General features: G+C 52.7%; 1 protein-coding gene across 5 annotated transcripts in view; it reads left to right on the forward strand.

Moving 5' to 3' along the window:
• The window catches only part of FUBP3 (far upstream element binding protein 3), a 51,016-nt gene that overhangs the window by 16,537 nt on the left and 17,834 nt on the right, over window positions 1–16,645 (forward strand). For 3 of the 5 annotated variants that reach the window (XM_045469980.1, XM_045469978.1, XM_045469983.1), the window contains 6 exons: window positions 7,680–7,713; window positions 10,129–10,178; window positions 10,561–10,632; window positions 11,869–11,926; window positions 14,117–14,279; window positions 15,460–15,558. In XM_045469980.1, the coding sequence (XP_045325936.1) occupies window positions 7,680–7,713; window positions 10,129–10,178; window positions 10,561–10,632; window positions 11,869–11,926; window positions 14,117–14,279; window positions 15,460–15,558 (476 nt within the window). The remainder of the gene's footprint in view (window positions 1–7,679; window positions 7,714–10,128; window positions 10,179–10,560; window positions 10,633–11,868; window positions 11,927–14,116; window positions 14,280–15,459; window positions 15,559–16,645) is intronic. The other 2 variants (XM_045469982.1, XM_045469979.1) reach the window with 1 other exon arrangement.

Raw genomic sequence — 16,645 nt, forward strand, 5'->3', positions numbered from 1 at the left:
CTCCCTGCTACCCCCGAGGCCACTTGGCTGGAGCCAGTCTGACCAGTTCCACTCCTCTGTTCTAAGACCTGTGGCAGCTTCCGCTACCCAGGGGGTCCCGCCCTTCCCTGCGTGTCCTTCTACCGCAGGTCCTGTCTCTTGTCTTCGCTCTTCCTGAAACCCATCCCCCCTCCCAGCGCTTTACCTTAGTGAAGAATCTTTACCTTATCCAAGTCCCGGTCAGTCCTTGGGTCTCGGAAGTGATGGGACATCCTCCCAGGGACCCGTGTTGACTCCCTTCAGTGCCTCGCCAGGTGCCCCCTAGCTTCTTTATCTTCTCTTGGCCCCCGTTCCCCTCCCTCCCCTCTCCCTGCTTCCCCCTTTCCACACACCCGTCACGCTGCTCTGAAGTCCTAAATCGGTGTCCGCTCCCCAGGGCACACGTCTCCTTCGTTCTGCAGACACCAGGCGCTTCTCCTGCCGAACTCTGCAGGCTACGATCGTGGAGACGGGCTGTTTCTTCCTCGCCTCCCTTGTGTAGTTGGTGGATAGTTGCTGGATAAAACACGTGCTGCTTCGCTTCGTCCTTTCCAGGTCCAAGATGAGCACTTAGAACATTTTACGGAGAGCAAGCTCCCAATCAAAGAGAGTAGTATTAGCTAAGAGATTTGAGAGGTGCAGATTTACTCAGAATCGGGGGTTGGCGTAACTTTTCTTAAAGGACCATTCGGGGAGGGGGCGCCTGCGTCGCCCAGTCGGTTAAGCATCCAGCTCTCGATCAGCTCATGATCCCACAGTCCGTAAGATGTTTATTCTTTCAAAATTAAACATTTTTTCTCTTTTCCCCCCAAAGGACCATCCGCTAAATTGCTTTAGACTTTCAAGCCATGTGGGCTCTGTCCCACCTACTCAGCTCTGCCATCAGAGCTTAAAAGTAGCTCTGGGTGTCCAGGAGCATGGCTGTGCAGCTGGCCCTCGGGCCCTCGGTGTCTTTGAGGTTTATGTACAATCGTCCTAGATAGTACTGTACTTTTTCTTTTTTGTTAAGCTTATTTATGTATTTAGAGAGAGAGAGAGAGAGAGAGAGAGAGCGCGCGCGTGAGAGGGGAGGGGCAGAGGGGGGGTGGAGAGAGAGAATCCCCAGCAGGCTGCACACTGTCGGTACAGAGCCCGAAGTGGGGCTCGAACTCACGACCCACGAGATCATGACCTGAGCCGGAATGAAGAGCCACCTGGGCGCCCCCAGTGCCGTGTTTTCTCTCGTTATCGTGCTGGTGTTCTTGGGGTGCGAAGGCAGAATTTTTGGGCGTGCTCTCACATGAACCACTTGCAGGAAGACTGAGACGGAGCATCTCTGTGGCCCTGGCTGAGTTTTGTGTTTGCACGTGTGGCCCAGGACAAAGAGGAGGGAGAAGCAAGACTGAGGAGGAAAGATCTGTTCAAACCCAGACTTGGCGAGCAGGAAGAGGGATGAGAGGCGGCAGTCAGTGCTGGGGCGCGGGGAGGCCCAGGGTTCCTGCTGCCGGGGGGCGTGGGCGTGTGGGCCACTGTGCACAGCCCGCACCGCCTCTGGCAGGAGCCCGCGGGGACCGGGGTGTCTGCTTTGGAAAGAGAGAAACTGAATCTCAGACACGCCCGCTCGCACTGTCCCCAAAGCGCACGCTCCCCGCTCCCCCGTAGTGCCTGAGGCCTGGGGGGCGGGGTGGGGATCAAGAGTGTCCAGTAGTGGTTGGTCTTCCAGCAGGGGGAGTGAAGACTCCCCGGGGTGAGGTGGGCGGGGGTGGCCCTCAGGGAGCCCTTTCCAGCTCCTCCCCTTGTGTGCACCCTCTTCCCTAAAACGCACCCCTCTGAGAATTGTGTCTGCGCCGGAGACCCCGTCCCCTTCTCCTTTCCGTGTCCCCGGTCACGTTTCCCCTTGGTTTACGGAGGCACGTCACCGTCCCCAGGTGCCTCAAGAGGCAGGAGTCCAGATTTCCGGACGGGGATTCCCAGGGCGACAAAGCACGAGAATCCTCCTAAGACACACTGATGGGGAAGCATCTGATTTTGGTTCTATTCAGGTAGCAACTTCCGGCAGAGGCTCAGGGGGTCCCCTCCTCCCCTCCTCCCCTCCATTAGAATCGAGAAGTGAGTGGTAGTCATATGGGTGCATAAAAACATGTATGTGTGAGTTGGAAAGAGGAAGCGAGACTTGTTTTCTTTCCTGGCAAAGTATGGTCTGACTGGTTCGACAGTTGGCTTCGCCAACTGGATACGACACGGTAGATGGGCATCGTCCACAGGAATGAATGAATCTGTGGCGTCGATGACCGAAGCTCATACACAAGACTTTAGATGTCACGTTGAAAGGGGGTTTATAGCTGTTCAAAATCCTTCTAGGAAATGGGTGACCCAGACTGGCCCTCTACCCTGGCCGGGTGCGAGAACCACCCAAGGAGCTTTTAAAAGCACGTCTGATGGCACAGCCTCTTTAGAGAACGTACAGAACTCAGCACGCACATGGTCATTCAGCACACGGCTACACCGGTTTGCCCTCCAGAGACAAAAACCTGTCGCGGCTTTATTCGTAACAGCTCAGATTTCCTTCAGCAGGTGAATGGTTAACAAAATGGCACATCCGTGCCACGGAACGCTCCTCAGCAGTGAAAGGAATAAACTCTTCATACACTCGGCAGCCTGGTTGAATCTCCAGGTAATTCAGCTGGATGAAGGAAGCCGATCCCAAAAGGTTGCATACCGTGTGATCCCATTTATATAGCGTTTCTGGGATGGAGAATAGATGAGTGATGGCCAGGGTTTAGAGATGGCGGCGTGGGGAGGCCCCTGTATAGAGTCAGAAAAGATCACTACTGGAAGGAACCCTGAAGCCTGAATTCCCTTTCGTGTAGATAAGGATACCGCTGTCTGGGGAAGCGGTTTGCCCCAGGGCAGATGCCCCAGAAGTGCCAGAAGGAGGCCTTGAACCTGAATCTCTGTCTCCTGTGCCATGATGGTGCATGCCTGCAAAGGGGAGTTCCAAAGTGGGAGAGTAGGGTGTGAATTCCAGTTCTGCCGTTTGTTAACTGTGTGAGTTTGGGCAGGTTGCCCAGCCTCTCCGAGCCTCTGTTTCCTCACCTGTGAGATGGAGACGATACCCACCTCGTGAGGTTATCCTAAGGATTATAACAAGTTATTTTTGAACTTTTAAAACACTGCTCACAGTATTTCCATCCGAACCAGTTAGCACACACACGTTAAAACCCGTGTAGCTGAAATAAAAGGCTTTATGGAATACATGCCCTTACTGTATATCATACGCTGTTTTTTTACCTTCGTTTTTAACAAAGCTGCTCGTGATCCCCAATATTGAGTTCATGGCCACTGGTTTAAACGAAAATAAGGCCTGGTGCTCCAAACACGTATCACAGACTTGTTTTTCCTTGGGTCAGGCAGTGGGTAGGTGCTTGGACTGTGGAGGGGTGCGGGTGGGGTTCCCGGCACCCCCACAGGCTTGGAGACTAGGTCAGGTTACTGCTCACCCAGAGCTTTCTCCTGCCCTCCGAAGACTCTGCTTCTTGAGGGCCAAGGTGGCCTGGTGCACCGTGTTACCCTGGGACTGGCCCAGTGCCTGGGCCAGAGAGGCCTGACCTGGATGGAGCACAGCTTCGGGAGCACAGACCCCGACCTGGGCCCTTCGCCTTCTGTCAGTAGACGGGGCCTACTGAGAAAGCGTCTGCCCCCCTGGGCTCTTGTAGGCCTGAGTGGACTCAGCGGGTGAGGCACCTACAAGAGCCAGCTCCCCAAAGCACATTAGCCTGCAAGTGAGGGCGCCCTTATTGAGAGGAACTTGGGGGAGCTTGGGTTCGCTCTCACCTTTTACAAATGACAATTTGCAAAAAGTCCTGAGGGATTACTTGCCTAGGGACTTTGAGCTGACCTCAGCCTGTCTGTGTTTTGTGGCCCTGGCTGGGGAGAGTTGCCTCCTTAGAGAAGGTTGCTGTCCTTGGGAGAAAAGCGTTTTAAAAACGCTTTGAAAATGGGAGAAATCCCTGCAGCTGACCGCAGGTATCACTGACGGGAGCCGAGGCCTGGAAGGGCATCGGTCAGAGTCACAGGGAATCCAGGCACGGGTGCAGGATTGTTTCCCAAATCTGCAGAAGAAGGTTTGGTTTATTTATTTGTTTGGTCAGTTCTATAAAAGGTGCTGATGTTTTCTGTCCTGGCCGACCCGCTCCCCCGCCTCTGGTCTGCTGCTCTGCGCACCTGCGAGGAGGACGTGGGTGCTGCTGTTCCTCGGGAATGGGGGTCGGCTGTTGAAATGCATGCCTATTGAAAAGTTGGGTATGTTCCCCAGTGATGGTTGGTAGCATTTCTTTCGGAGAAGAGAAAGGAAGACGGTTTTCTCCTCACGGCAGGGGGGCGGGGCGGGAATGTGTCCAGTGCCTTATTTTTCTTCAAAGATCATTATTGAAATTGGCAGAGTATTACTACTCTTTAGAAAGAATTTCTTATATCATGGCGTGAATCTTTTCTATGGGGAAGCTCATTTTCCCCTAGCCCAGATGGCTTCCCATTATGCGGGGTGCCAGAGTAGATGAGAGCCACACTGTGTGTGCATGAGTGTGTGTGTGTGTGCGCGCGTGCGTGCATGCATGCACACATGCCGGAATGGGGCTGAGCTGAACTTTGGAGGAGAGATGAAGCATTATTGGCCAGCATGCACCATTAACAGGAAATAGAACTGATGGTATGCAGTATTTTGCCTTTTTTACAGTAAAATGACTGTAGTTACTATTGAACTTGATAGGTGTTCCCACAAGCCTCCTTTATTTGACTCCCCCCCCCTTCATCATGAAGACCAAGAGAAGCCCGCCCCCCACCCCCCACCCCCCACCCCGCCCCGTTCGTGGAGTCAGATGTTACCAGGCTGCTGTGTGAGTGCCTAGCGTCCCTGATCTAACTGCTGGTTTTCATTTTGAGGCTTCAAATGGAAGGAACCGAAACTGTAAATCGTGTGTTTCAGCCTAGGACTGCGGTATTTGCATGGAGGAAGGGGGCTGTGTCACACTCCTTCCTAAGAGTCCAACTCGAGTTGAGTCCAGATTGGAATTTGATTTCATTGTTTTTTCTTTAAAAATTTTTTCAATGTTTATTTTCGAGAGAGAGAGAGAAAGCGCATGTGTGTGTGCGCCTGAGTGGTGGAGGGAGGGGCAGAGAGAAAGAGAGAGAGACAGAATTTGAAGCAGGCTCCGGGCTCTTAGCTGTCAGCACAGAACCCAATGCGGGGCTCGAACTCAAGAAGCACGAGACCTGATCGTGACCTGAGCCGAAGTCGGACGCTCAACCGACTGAGCCACCCAGACACCCCTGATCTCACTCTTCGGTGTGGCTCTCATCCACGTCTCTGGGATGATGGTGTGTGTGCTTCTGGTTTCAGTCTTTGCAAATGCCTCCCCTTTGTCAGCAAGGCATATGTCCATACTGTGTGTGTATGTGTGTGTGTGTGTGCACGTGTGCAATACCTGTGACACATAACCTTCCCGACAAGAGGAATTTCCTTTATTTGTGACAGGCACAAAATTTTAAATGGCTTTTGACCAAGAGCCTCCTGAACGTTCTCGTGAACCTCATGAACTTCTTTACGGTAGCGTTGCCCTTTACCCTGTTTCTGTGGCTTTTCTGGCCCAAATCTCTGAAGATCATCTGCCTTTTGAACATCTCTTACCAAACAGCACAGCGGGCCAGGAGCCAGGGTCCAGCTGTGTTGTCCTGTTTGGGGACTAAGCATCTCTCTGTGTTCTTGGCATTTCTAGCCATCTTAGTCTTCAGTGTCCCTGTCTTCAGTGTATGTTATTCTTTGCCCCTGAGAGGAATTCTGACAGCAAGCAGAGAGGCTGAGCTGGACCCTTGAGGAGGCATAGGTAGCCAAACTCATGGGCACTCTTTTGTGGGCGTTCTTCTTTATTCTTCTTCAGCCTGTTTTTTTCAGACCCACTGCCTTCCATGACAGACGTTCCTCTCTCGCGACACCCAGGGGCTGAGTGTGTGATGGGGGTTCCTTGCCCAAGGTTGTAACTGTCCAGTCTCTGTGTTGCTGGGAATCGTGAGCACTGCCCATCCCAAGTGAGAGAGAGCATTTGTCATATTCAAACTGGAAATGCAAAATGAGAATCTTAAGATTCAATGAAAAACAATTCTCTTATCCCTGAGATAAGCAGATTAATGGTTTATCGTGTCAATATTTTGGCTGCAAACCGTTATCTTGCCATCGATCCGGAAGAGATACGGGATTGACTCAGTAGCCTCGTTTACTTTCTGCTAACATTGTTTCTTTATGCTTTTTCTTCTTCTTTTAAACTATGACCTGAGGGGGCACCTGGGGGGCCCAGTCGGTTGAGCGTCCGACTTCAGCTCAGGGCATGATCTCACGGTTTGTGGGTTCGAGCCCCGCGTCGGGCTCTGTGCTGACAGCTAAGAGCCCGGAGCCTGCTTCAGATCTTCTGTCCCCCTCCCTCTCTGCCCCTCCCCCGCTTGTGCTCCCGCATAAATAAACATTTAAAAAATACATATCACGACCTGGTTTCTTTTCCTCTGTCTTCTTACGACCAGCTCCTGTCCAGTCAGAAGGACAGGGTTAAGTTCACGCAGAAAAAAAAAGCAATTGGGAGCCATGGACTCGAGATGTCAGACTAGTTCCCTCCTTGTTCTGAAGCTGATGTGATGGACCCTTCCCCACTTCCCTCCTGTCTGTCCCCTGCACCACTCTCCCCAGAGACCTCTTTTTGAATGCTCTCGCTAGCACATCATAAGGTCCATTCAGTTCCTTGGAACATGTTTAGGATTTGTACTTTTTCAGTGTCTGCTGACCGTGTTTCCCGGGCCGCGTTTTCCAGAAGAGAGACACCACAGATTCCTTTTTGCTGGTGGCTGGTGAGGGAGCCGCTCGTCAGTAGCTAAAAGAGGGGAAGCTGGAACAGAAAGCGTGGCTAAAGTGGTTTTGTGGGACTGGGATTGCAGAGTGGGTTTTCATAGTAAGGGGCCGTTTGGTACTGCTGTCTCTGTGAAATGGGCCGGACAGACACTTGCCCGTTCTTCGCGTCCACGACGTGTGGACAGTGGCGGTGGGTTAACGAAGAGGCCCAAGGGGGGAAAATGCCAGCTCCTCTCCCTGAGATGAGTATGTTTTCGGGAGGGCAGGGAGAACTGGGGGGCGGGGTGGGGGGACGCCCCGTGGCCGGCGGGAACATATGTGCACGTTCTCAGTGACCACAGCTGCCGTGGAGCCGTCCTTAACAATGCTCCCGGGCTCGGAGGGTAAATCTTCTCATTTGTTTGAAAAAGAGAAAGAGGGAACCCTCACTATCTTTACATTGAGTTTGGATCCCGAGCAGGAGGGAGGTGGGAAGGGAGAGGGATTTAGGCGAGCGGGATTTTCTCCCAGGCCTCTCAGCATGTGGACACACAGATCAATTTCTTATCCTGCGTTCAGCTGGACACTGGGTTAGAGACTGTGTTGATCAAGACGTCCCCTCCTGTTTCGTATCATGTAACGCGTTCATTGCAGCCACTGAGCCTAAATTACTGTTTGCTTTCTTTCTGCCTGCCTTTTTTTCCCTCCCCCCCGCCCCCCGCCCCCGAAATGGTAAGAACTTGTGTAAGGATGCAGTTAGTTTATCCGTGCTAATGCTTTGATTTTTCTTTTCTCTTTCTCTCTGCCACAGTAGGTAACCAGTTAGGGGCCTTGGTACATCAAAGGTAAGCAGTGGGTTATGTTTTATTATTTATTGATCATTTCTAATTGTTTATTGATCCACCATCTGTACTAGAGTGTTAGCAAGTCAGAGGTTGAGAGTGTGAAAAACCAGGAGCTAGATTTCTTTAAGGCTCAGGTTTTGTTTTTTGTTTTTTTTTGTTTTTGTTTTTTAATAGTCCTTTCCCAGACACTGGAAGCTCGAGGGATAAATGAACAGGGAGTATTAAAAATCAGCCACTATTGTATGTAAACTTAATGGACCTCTAGGATGTGGGAGCTGCTTTTTTTCTCTGTCCACCTACTTCTAATTTAAAAGGAGAGACTGTGAAATTTTCCATCCTGATTTGACGGCTTTCCCCATGTTTCGAGAACCCTTAACGTCTTCATCTGAGCAAACGCGTCCCAAAGAAGTGTGAGTCACTGGGCTTTCACAGGATAAAGCTTGTGATTCACAAGGAGTCGTGGGCCTGGGAGGGCAGAAGCCCAGGGCCCACCCCGTGCCCTTGCAGCAGGGACTTGCCAGAGAACCTTGGAGAAGAGCCCATGTGATCCCCTGCCTCAGTTTACCTTCATAGCCTTCCCTTACAGACTGGGGATTTAGAGAGATACAGAGGCCTCTGGGCTTTAAACAGACCAGTCTCTGTAAGGTGCAGTGTTTGCAGTCACAACGTTATCCTTTAAAAAGAATGAAATACACAGGAAAGCCTGGGACAGTGTCTCTTTCCTCACGGATGAAATTCTGTGCTGTGCATCAGTTACTGTAACATATTATCCTTCATTTTCACCAGCAGCGATACAGCTGTGTCCTCTTGTGTGCTGCACAAATGTTGGGGGCTTTCTAGAAATCCTCAGGCACCAGTCAACCAGAAGATTTAGCCTGGGTTTTGCCGTTGCTGTGTTACTGGTTTGCTTTGTTTTTTAATGAACTAAAATAATGTAAACGATGTTGTTAGTATCAGACGTCACTCTCCTATAAAGCCTTTTATAGAATTTTAGTTTCCAAGATGTCCGTACTTTGTGCATTAGACAAGCTTCGGCCCCGCAAGTCAGATGGAGCTTTGTCTCCGGGGAGCCCTGAGCAGCCAGCCCCCCTTCACACACTTCTTCCTCAAAGAGGGTCGGCTCTCACCGTCCTGAGGGCGGAGGACCTGCCTGAGTTTTGCGACAATTTGTATTACGATAGCATTGAACCCCGTCAGTAAATTCCCCAGTAACCCCTGTTGGGAATAGACAGCAGGTGCCATGCACACGAGCCGCAGTCTCGTGGCTGCACGTATGGGAGCACTGTCACCCTCCACCCCAGCCAGGAAACCCTTCCCACGGGGACCCCGTGCCTCTTTCCGGATGTGTTGGGCCCGCCGAGGCTTGGCTTTTTTGTCCGCGGTTTACTGATTGAGGAAGCTGGAATTGCCTGATTTCGGGCTGAGCTCCAGGAAGTACCCCAAGAGCCAGAGAGGATCCCTGCACACGTATAAACCGGGGGAGGTGAGCCCTGGGAGGCGAAGGCTGTTAGCTCTCATCAGACTGACACGCTGGCAAGTGCTACTTACGCTATTGAGTTCTTCCAAGTGCCACACTTGCCCTAAAAACGTGCGTTTTATTCGATCCTTTCCGTGATGGGTAAAAATCCAGCTGTGCGAGAGATGTTTAAAAATTCTTATTACCCTTTTTTCTTTTTAAACTACTTGCATTTAGCATCCTCCTAAGGTAAATGTTTAGATTTGATTGCTTTCTGGGGCGTCAGGCAAATTGGATATTGTCCGCAATACATTATATGGCAAATCGGAAGGTTTGTTTGAAAGAACCAGGCCAGTAGTTGTTTAAAAAAAAAAAAAAAAAGTGAAAAACAACCCAACACATAAAGGACGGGATAGCGTTTAACGGAAGTACCTGATTATTCCGTCCTGGTCAGCACTGATCAGGCCTCTGTTGGATGCTGGTTCCATTGGGAGTATCTCACCCTAAACATCAGATAAATTAGAGGGAGGCCAGAAAACAAGAAAAAGATTGGGAAACGGGGAATGTTGAAGAGATGTTGAATATCTGTATCTAGAAAGGAGACCAGAAGAGAAAGCTAAACTCACTCCGCAAGCCCCAAAGAATGTTTCGAGTGTTAGGCAATACTGAGAAGAAAAGGCAGTTGTTAGGAGAGTTGGCGGTTTCGTGAAAAATCAGAGGCTTCTTCCTCTGACACAAGGAAAGAGGAGGCTTGGGTCTTTTCGAGAAGTGATTGACCGGAGAGGGTCCCTCAGACGGCGCTCTTTTCTCGAGGGCTGTGGCCTTGGTGGCCCAGTCGGCATGGTTCATTTTAAGTCTCTATCTTCCAGCATTGTCCATACGGGAAATTTGGGGAAAACCTAAAATGGCTGTGAATTTCTTTATTCTATATGTTTTTCCAAAATGTTCTTTGTTTTCAGGGCAGTAATAACAGAAGAATTCAAAGTGCCTGATAAAATGGTTGGATTTAGTAAGTATCCGCATTATCTACTTGCCCTGATGAACCTTGCGGTGTGACTGTCACTGTGGTAGAATGCTTTGCACAATGTGTCCCCCAGAGCCCCGAAGTGCTGTGGGTCTCTCTCCAGGCTCAGAGAGATTCGTGGGTCCCTCCCTTCCCACCCCCACCCCTGTCCTCCTCCCCACCGCACCCCTCTCTACAGTTCAGCTGGAGTACCCTGTGTTTGTCTGCTGTGTTTCACCTGTGATTTTTTGCCATGGGCTCACCAAAGCCACCCTGATTTGTAGTGCTGCGAGCCAAGTGTAAATGTTTGCTGAGTTAATTAAGTCATTCATGCATGGCTAAAGATGGACTGGGGGGGCACGTTCTGACCTTGTTCAATTTGTTTCAGTTATCGGCAGGGGAGGTGAGCAGATTTCACGGATTCAAGCAGAATCTGGTTGCAAAATTCAGATTGCTTCAGGTAAGGCTTCTTTTTTTCGTAGATCTCAGTTTGGTAGAAATCAGTGTTTTGCCGAGTTTCCCAGATTCATTACCTTTGCTCGTTACTTAGAAGTTTGGGGGCCTGGGTAAGTATATGGGATTGCTGTTTTCCTTGTACTTTTGGAGCCGGACTCCCAGATGAGAACCAGAAAAACCAGGGCAAAAGCAGGCCCAGACACGAGGCCCTCCGCAGTTCCGTGGCTCCTCGTGGCCCCTGCCAGACGCCTGCTGCCCTAGGATCTCTGTTTTCTGCACCAGGATGTTATGCCAGACGGCGGGGCCCGGAAGAGTGCTGGGGCTCTGGGATCACTCCTGGGGTCTGCCCACCAGCTCCCCTGCAGTGGGACCGCCCTGGCCAGCTGGGGGTTCTGGCTAAATGAGCATGTGTTAAACGCAGTCCAGGACCCTCCCCAGCTGGGTCCGTTTCGACCATGCGACATGGAGAGAGACAGATTGCGGAAGAAGCGTTTTTATTAATAGGTCTAACGACGAATTTGCATTTGTTCTCTTTCCATAGTGGAGGAGGGGCTTTGGAGGAGGACAGTGCGCTAGAGAAGGTGTTATCCACTGAAAAGATACATATTACAGTGTCCTGAGGGCAGCAATTGGTGTTAGTTGTCCTTTTTTTTTTTTTTTTTGAGTGAGAATTTTGAGAGGCAGCTTTTTTTTAGGAATAAAGTAAAGCATTGTGTGGTGTTGGAAAGCAAGCTTTTCCTGTGTGGTCACATGGCCCGGAACTAGTTCCACGGAGATGCCCCCGACGTCTCAGGGTAGCCTTGCAGTCGCGGTGAGATCATCCGGAGGTGCAGACCGTTAAATCCCTCGCTAGGGAGCCACCGGGCTGCTTGGGAACAGGCGACCTGAAGCCGCTCTGCGAGCGGAGAAACTGAGGAAGAGCGGGTTACGGGGCTTAGGCCCTCCTTGGCACAGAGACGGGTCCGAAGTGAAGTAGGACTGGTCATTAGGGCCCACTCGGCCACCTCTGCCATGCCCTCCCACTTCCCCTGCAGAACTTGTTTCGACTCTGAGAACCTAGGGTGGCACTCCCAGCTTACTGTTCTGCCCGCGGGCGGAAGCAGACCGTCTTTTTCTGGGGCCCGGGCTTCTGTGGGGCCAGCGTAGGAGCCAGCCCAGAGAGGCAGTCTGTACGTGGGGCAGAGGCGCACAGCGGCCTGGCGCCCACCAACACACCTCCTCTTCTTGGTTCTTCTTATAGAGAGTTCTGGGATTCCAGAGAGGCCCTGTGTACTTACCGGAACCCCAGAAAGTATTGAGTAAGTTTATTTTATTTACTTTTTCCTTGTACTCTTCTTCTTCCTTCCCCACGTGGGGAGAAACGGAAGGGCAAAACTGTCACTGAGCACGGTGCATCCGTGCCGCGGCCCGGCCACGACAGCAGGCGCTCCTGCGGAGAAGGGTCCGGGAGGCTGCCACGCCAGGGGAGTTTCCTGTTGAACGCACACGGTAGCGCGTTTCGGTCCAATTCCACAGAGTTTCTGGCGGCTGTCCTGACATCTCCTTCCTACGCCAGGTTCCTTAAGAGCGTGCGCTCACCCCACCCGAATGCTCTAGTCAACCTTCTTCTTCCTTGGCGCTATCTCCTTTGCCCGAGCAGGTCTGCCTTCGTGAGCCCGTCACTTTGGGAACCAGGGGGACATGCCGGCACCAGGTCTTTTGCCTGGGCCGGTCCCCCTGCCCTTCTGACACTTGCGAACCAAACGAATTGACTCTCGGTGGCCGTGGCTCCACTCGGGGGGCTGTATGGACTGATCAGAGGGCATCTTGGCTTTCGGGGCCCTGGCAACCACCTGACGTTGCTTGCCGCCCCTGGGCCACCCGAGCTCCGAGCCTCGTATCAGATGCAGGCCTCGTCGATCCGACAGCCTCCTAGGGGACAGGGAGGTACTAACTTCCAGTCTGCTCGCTTCCCTCTTTCGATCCACTGAGTAGCGTCGCACTTGGGGACAGGGGTGCCGAGATTATGTCTGGCTCAAAAGACAGGGCTGTTTCATCGTCTCCATTTCTCCGGGAGTCCAGATGAGTTTAAATTCTCTTGTTCTGCCGTCACATTGCAAGCGGTGAACCAGAATAAAGATTGCCGGCAGGTGTGCATTCTAGGGCACGCGGAATGGTTTTGCTGGAGTCACGGCATTTTTCTTCCAACACAGGTTAATTTAGCACACTAGCAAAATACTAAAAGGCCGCTAAACTGAGAAGACCCGCAGGCCAATTCTGCACACAGAGGCTCAGGACTCCCAGAGGCAACGTCTGTTTCCCACCTTACTCTTCTAACCGTTCTGCGTCTCTTCTCCCCAGGCCTTCGGGGTAACAGGATTGTAACTTCAGGACAGTACAGCCAGCCTGTGTAGTAGCTGAATTCTTCCCTATTGGAGGAACCAAAAAATAGGTTGTCCGTGGTGGTTTAAAGAATAAACAGTGAAAACAAAACAAAAGCCAGCCAGGGGAGATTCTGGTGCAGAAAAGGCAGTTGCCCCATCAGGTGGCCTCGGCGGGTTCGGTGCTACTGGTTGAACACTGCGGTTTCCCTCCCCCGCCTCCAGATAAACCGGCACCAGACAGCATCGCAGGGAAAAGCAGGGTCCTGAAAATCCAGCCGGAAAAGCTCAGAGCAGGCGTTGGTGACTCTACAGCCGCACCAGCGTCCTGCCTCCTCCCTCTCCCACCCCTCGAGACCAAACTGGCAGTTCACGGCCTTTGCTCAAAAGTCGTAGATGGGGCGCCTGGGGGGCTCGGTCGGTTGAGTGTTCGACTTCGGCTCGGGTCACGGTCTCCTGGTTCGTGGGTTCGGGCACCGCGTCAGGCTCTGTGCTGACGGCTCGGATCCTGGAGCCTGCTTCCGATTCTGTCTCTGTCTCCCTCTGTCTCTGCCCCTCCCCCACTCACACTCTGTCTCTCTCTCAAAAATAAATAAAGATTAAAAAAAAAAAGTCGTAGAGCAGGTTGGTTAGGGAGAAGACCTTTGGAGTCCGGGAATTCGGATGGTGATTACTAACCCTTGCTTTCTTTCCTCCCATCTCGTCTCTTGCTGCTCTCTCCTGCCCATATTTAACCAGTGTCATTCTGAGTGTCTACTCTGGGGGAAGCGTCATGCCGGACTGGGGACCAGAGGGAGCAAAGGTGGTCTCTGCCCCCATAGCGGCTGACATTTCTGATAGGAGACGAGACACGTGTGTGGAGTGAATGCCAGACAGCAGCACGAGCAGAGGGCAGGCTGGAAGGGGCTGTGTTGGAACACTGGCGTGTGGTGTGGGTCGCTTTTAAATTCCAGCCCAGTAGCGTGTCGGATGGCAGAGACCTCCCGGGTTGTGGGGGCAGGAGCTGGAGCTGGATGGAGGGCTGCCTTGACTCCTTCGTGTTCTTCCCCCCGGTGCTGTTTCCCCTTCGTGGGTGCCTAGCGCATTCATTTAATGCTCCTTCTGTTGTGATTCTCTTCCCGCCCAAAGACAAGCCAAACGGCTCCTGGGGCAGATTGTGGATCGCTGTCGGAACGGACCTGGCTTTCATAACGACATAGACGGCAATAGCACCATCCAGGAAATTCTTATCCCCGCGTCTAAAGTGGGTCTGGTCATCGGCAAAGGAGGGGAAACAATAAAGCAGCTGCAGGTAGGTGAGCCCTTAGCACAGCGGTGCTTAAACAGACCTTCCAGCATGCGCGCCGGACAGATGCTTTTCCGAACGTTTACCCTAGCCAGGCCTGAGGCCCGCTGTGATGCCGAGTCCTGCAGCTCCCCCGCCCCCCGCCCCGCCCCCCGAACTTACCACGGCCTTGGGGCAGTGACGCTCTGCTAGGATTTTACCACCAAATGACCACATCTCAGATGAAAAGACTGTGTCCAGAGCTGGGGCTCTTAGCCAGCCGTACGCCCCCTCGTTACCTGTGTGATCTTAAATACGTTTCTGTATATCTCGAGGACTCGGGAGTCCTCGTCCGTAAAGGCGGGGAAGTGCCTGCCTCACTGTTGTCTGTCAAGAAGTTGAAATAATACTCGTGATTTTATGTTTGTTTAAGACCCCAGCCCAGAGCCTGCTACTGAGCAGATGCTCTGTGGATGTTAGCTGCTTCTGTTCCAGAATCCCCCATCAGAGAGACCTGGGGAGCCAAACGTGTTTCGGAATTGAACAGCCCCGGCAAGTTCCGGGACCGCACCCTGTAATCCGATGCCTGTTTCCATAGCCAAACACAATGACGGTCACGCTCAGTGAGGGAAGGGTCTAGAAATAGGCTTCCGTGACCTCAGGCTGGCTTTGCTGCCAAATGAGTTAGGAGCAGACTTTTATTTCCGAACTTTTGGGCTTTCGAAGTGGCAGGTCAGGGGTCCTGGTCCGCCGTGGGTGCCCTCTCGTGGCCCAGGCTCCGGACAGGTGGCACGCTTGTGCGTGGGCTCCAGAGCTCTGGAAGCCGGAACCCGCCTGCTGCTCCCTCCCTCCCGCTCTGGAAGTCCCGGCGACTTGCTGTCAGAGCCCGCCCAGCAGTGAACGAGAGAAACGGTCGCACCTGCTTCTCAGAGCTGCACACCTGGTGCCCCAGCGAGAGGACGTCCACGCTGGGCACTACATAAAAATTGCTCACTAAACTGGGATCTTCTGGGGACCAGGAAAGGAGGAGGGTTTGGGGAACTGGTTTTCCGTCTTGCACTTGGAGGCTCTCTGGCATGGCCTGTGTGCCGGCCTCCTCGGGGGACAGCGCCTGGTGGTGGGTGGGACGTGGCCCAGCCCTGCTTCTCGTGCGGCACTGCATTCTGCTTCGTGGCGGTGAGGGCCATACCGCGTACTGCCCCCACAGGAGCGGACCGGTGTGAAAATGGTCATGATCCAGGACGGCCCGTTGCCTACGGGAGCAGACAAGCCTCTCCGCATCACCGGGGACCCGTTCAAAGTACAGGTAGGAAAAAGACACCGTGAATCGGGCAGGCCCCGGGTGTGGGGGTATCACCTGGTAGGACGTGTAGGGCTTTTACATCATTCGGGAAGTTCGAAAACTGGATGGTCCCTTATTTAAGGTCAGCCGTCGTCCCAAACCAGGTGTGATGGTGGAAGGGCTCGGGGGTTGTACTGCCTACACCAGAGCCACTGGCCACAGGCGGCCATTTAAATGAACTCGGATTCAGTGATTGAGCTCCTCATTTACGCTGGCCATATTTTGAGAGCCCAGGGGCCCCGTGAGGATGGTGGCTGTGTTATGGGTCACTTAGCCATAAACGAAGATGGCTTTGTTGCACCGATCGGATGCAGTTTCCCACGTGGTGGCCTGTGGGTCCCCTCGGGTGCCGGCTCTGTTTGGCTCTTCCTCGCTCGTTCTCTCTCGGCCCGTTTTTGCAAGGCCTCCAGCTCAGGCAGGAGGTGAGCACCCCACGGGCACGCGTGTGTCCCCGTAGCAAGTGTCCTGTGCCCTGAGCTCCTAGCCACAGAGGGCAGCCCGTTTCCGAAAGCAGGGAGGGGCTTAGCCGGAAACCGTCATGACCTGAGCTGAAGGGGTGGCTCCACCGTCCACCTCTTGCTGTCGGCAGGGATGCGAGTGGGCTGCGGGCGTGGGGACGTGTCTGTTCCCGTGCGATGCGAAGGTTCTTTTCCTGCCCGCTGCAGCGTGCCTCACCTTTGCTGCCCTTGGAGGAGCTCCTGGGTAACGCACCTTGCGAGCTGGTCTGTCAGCAACAGCTGTTCCTCTGTCGGAGCCTTGGGGCTTTGATCCAGTGGATATTACCAGTCTCTGGCAAAATATTTCTCCCCTCCCCCGCCCCCGGCATTATATGTGCGTGTGTGCGTGTTTATTTACGTATTTATTGTAGTTGACCCACGATACCATGTCAGTTTCAGGGGTACGACATAGCGACTCGACATGTTGTGAAATCGTAGACGTTATGATACAAGTGTGCTTACCGTCCATAACCGTCACCATACAGGGTTATTACAGCATTATCGACTGGACCCCCTATGCTGTACTAGTCAACTCCGTGACTTATTTATTTCAT

Source organism: Leopardus geoffroyi, chromosome D4 (assembly GCF_018350155.1).
Source record: "Leopardus geoffroyi isolate Oge1 chromosome D4, O.geoffroyi_Oge1_pat1.0, whole genome shotgun sequence".
NCBI lineage: Eukaryota > Metazoa > Chordata > Mammalia > Carnivora > Felidae > Leopardus > Leopardus geoffroyi.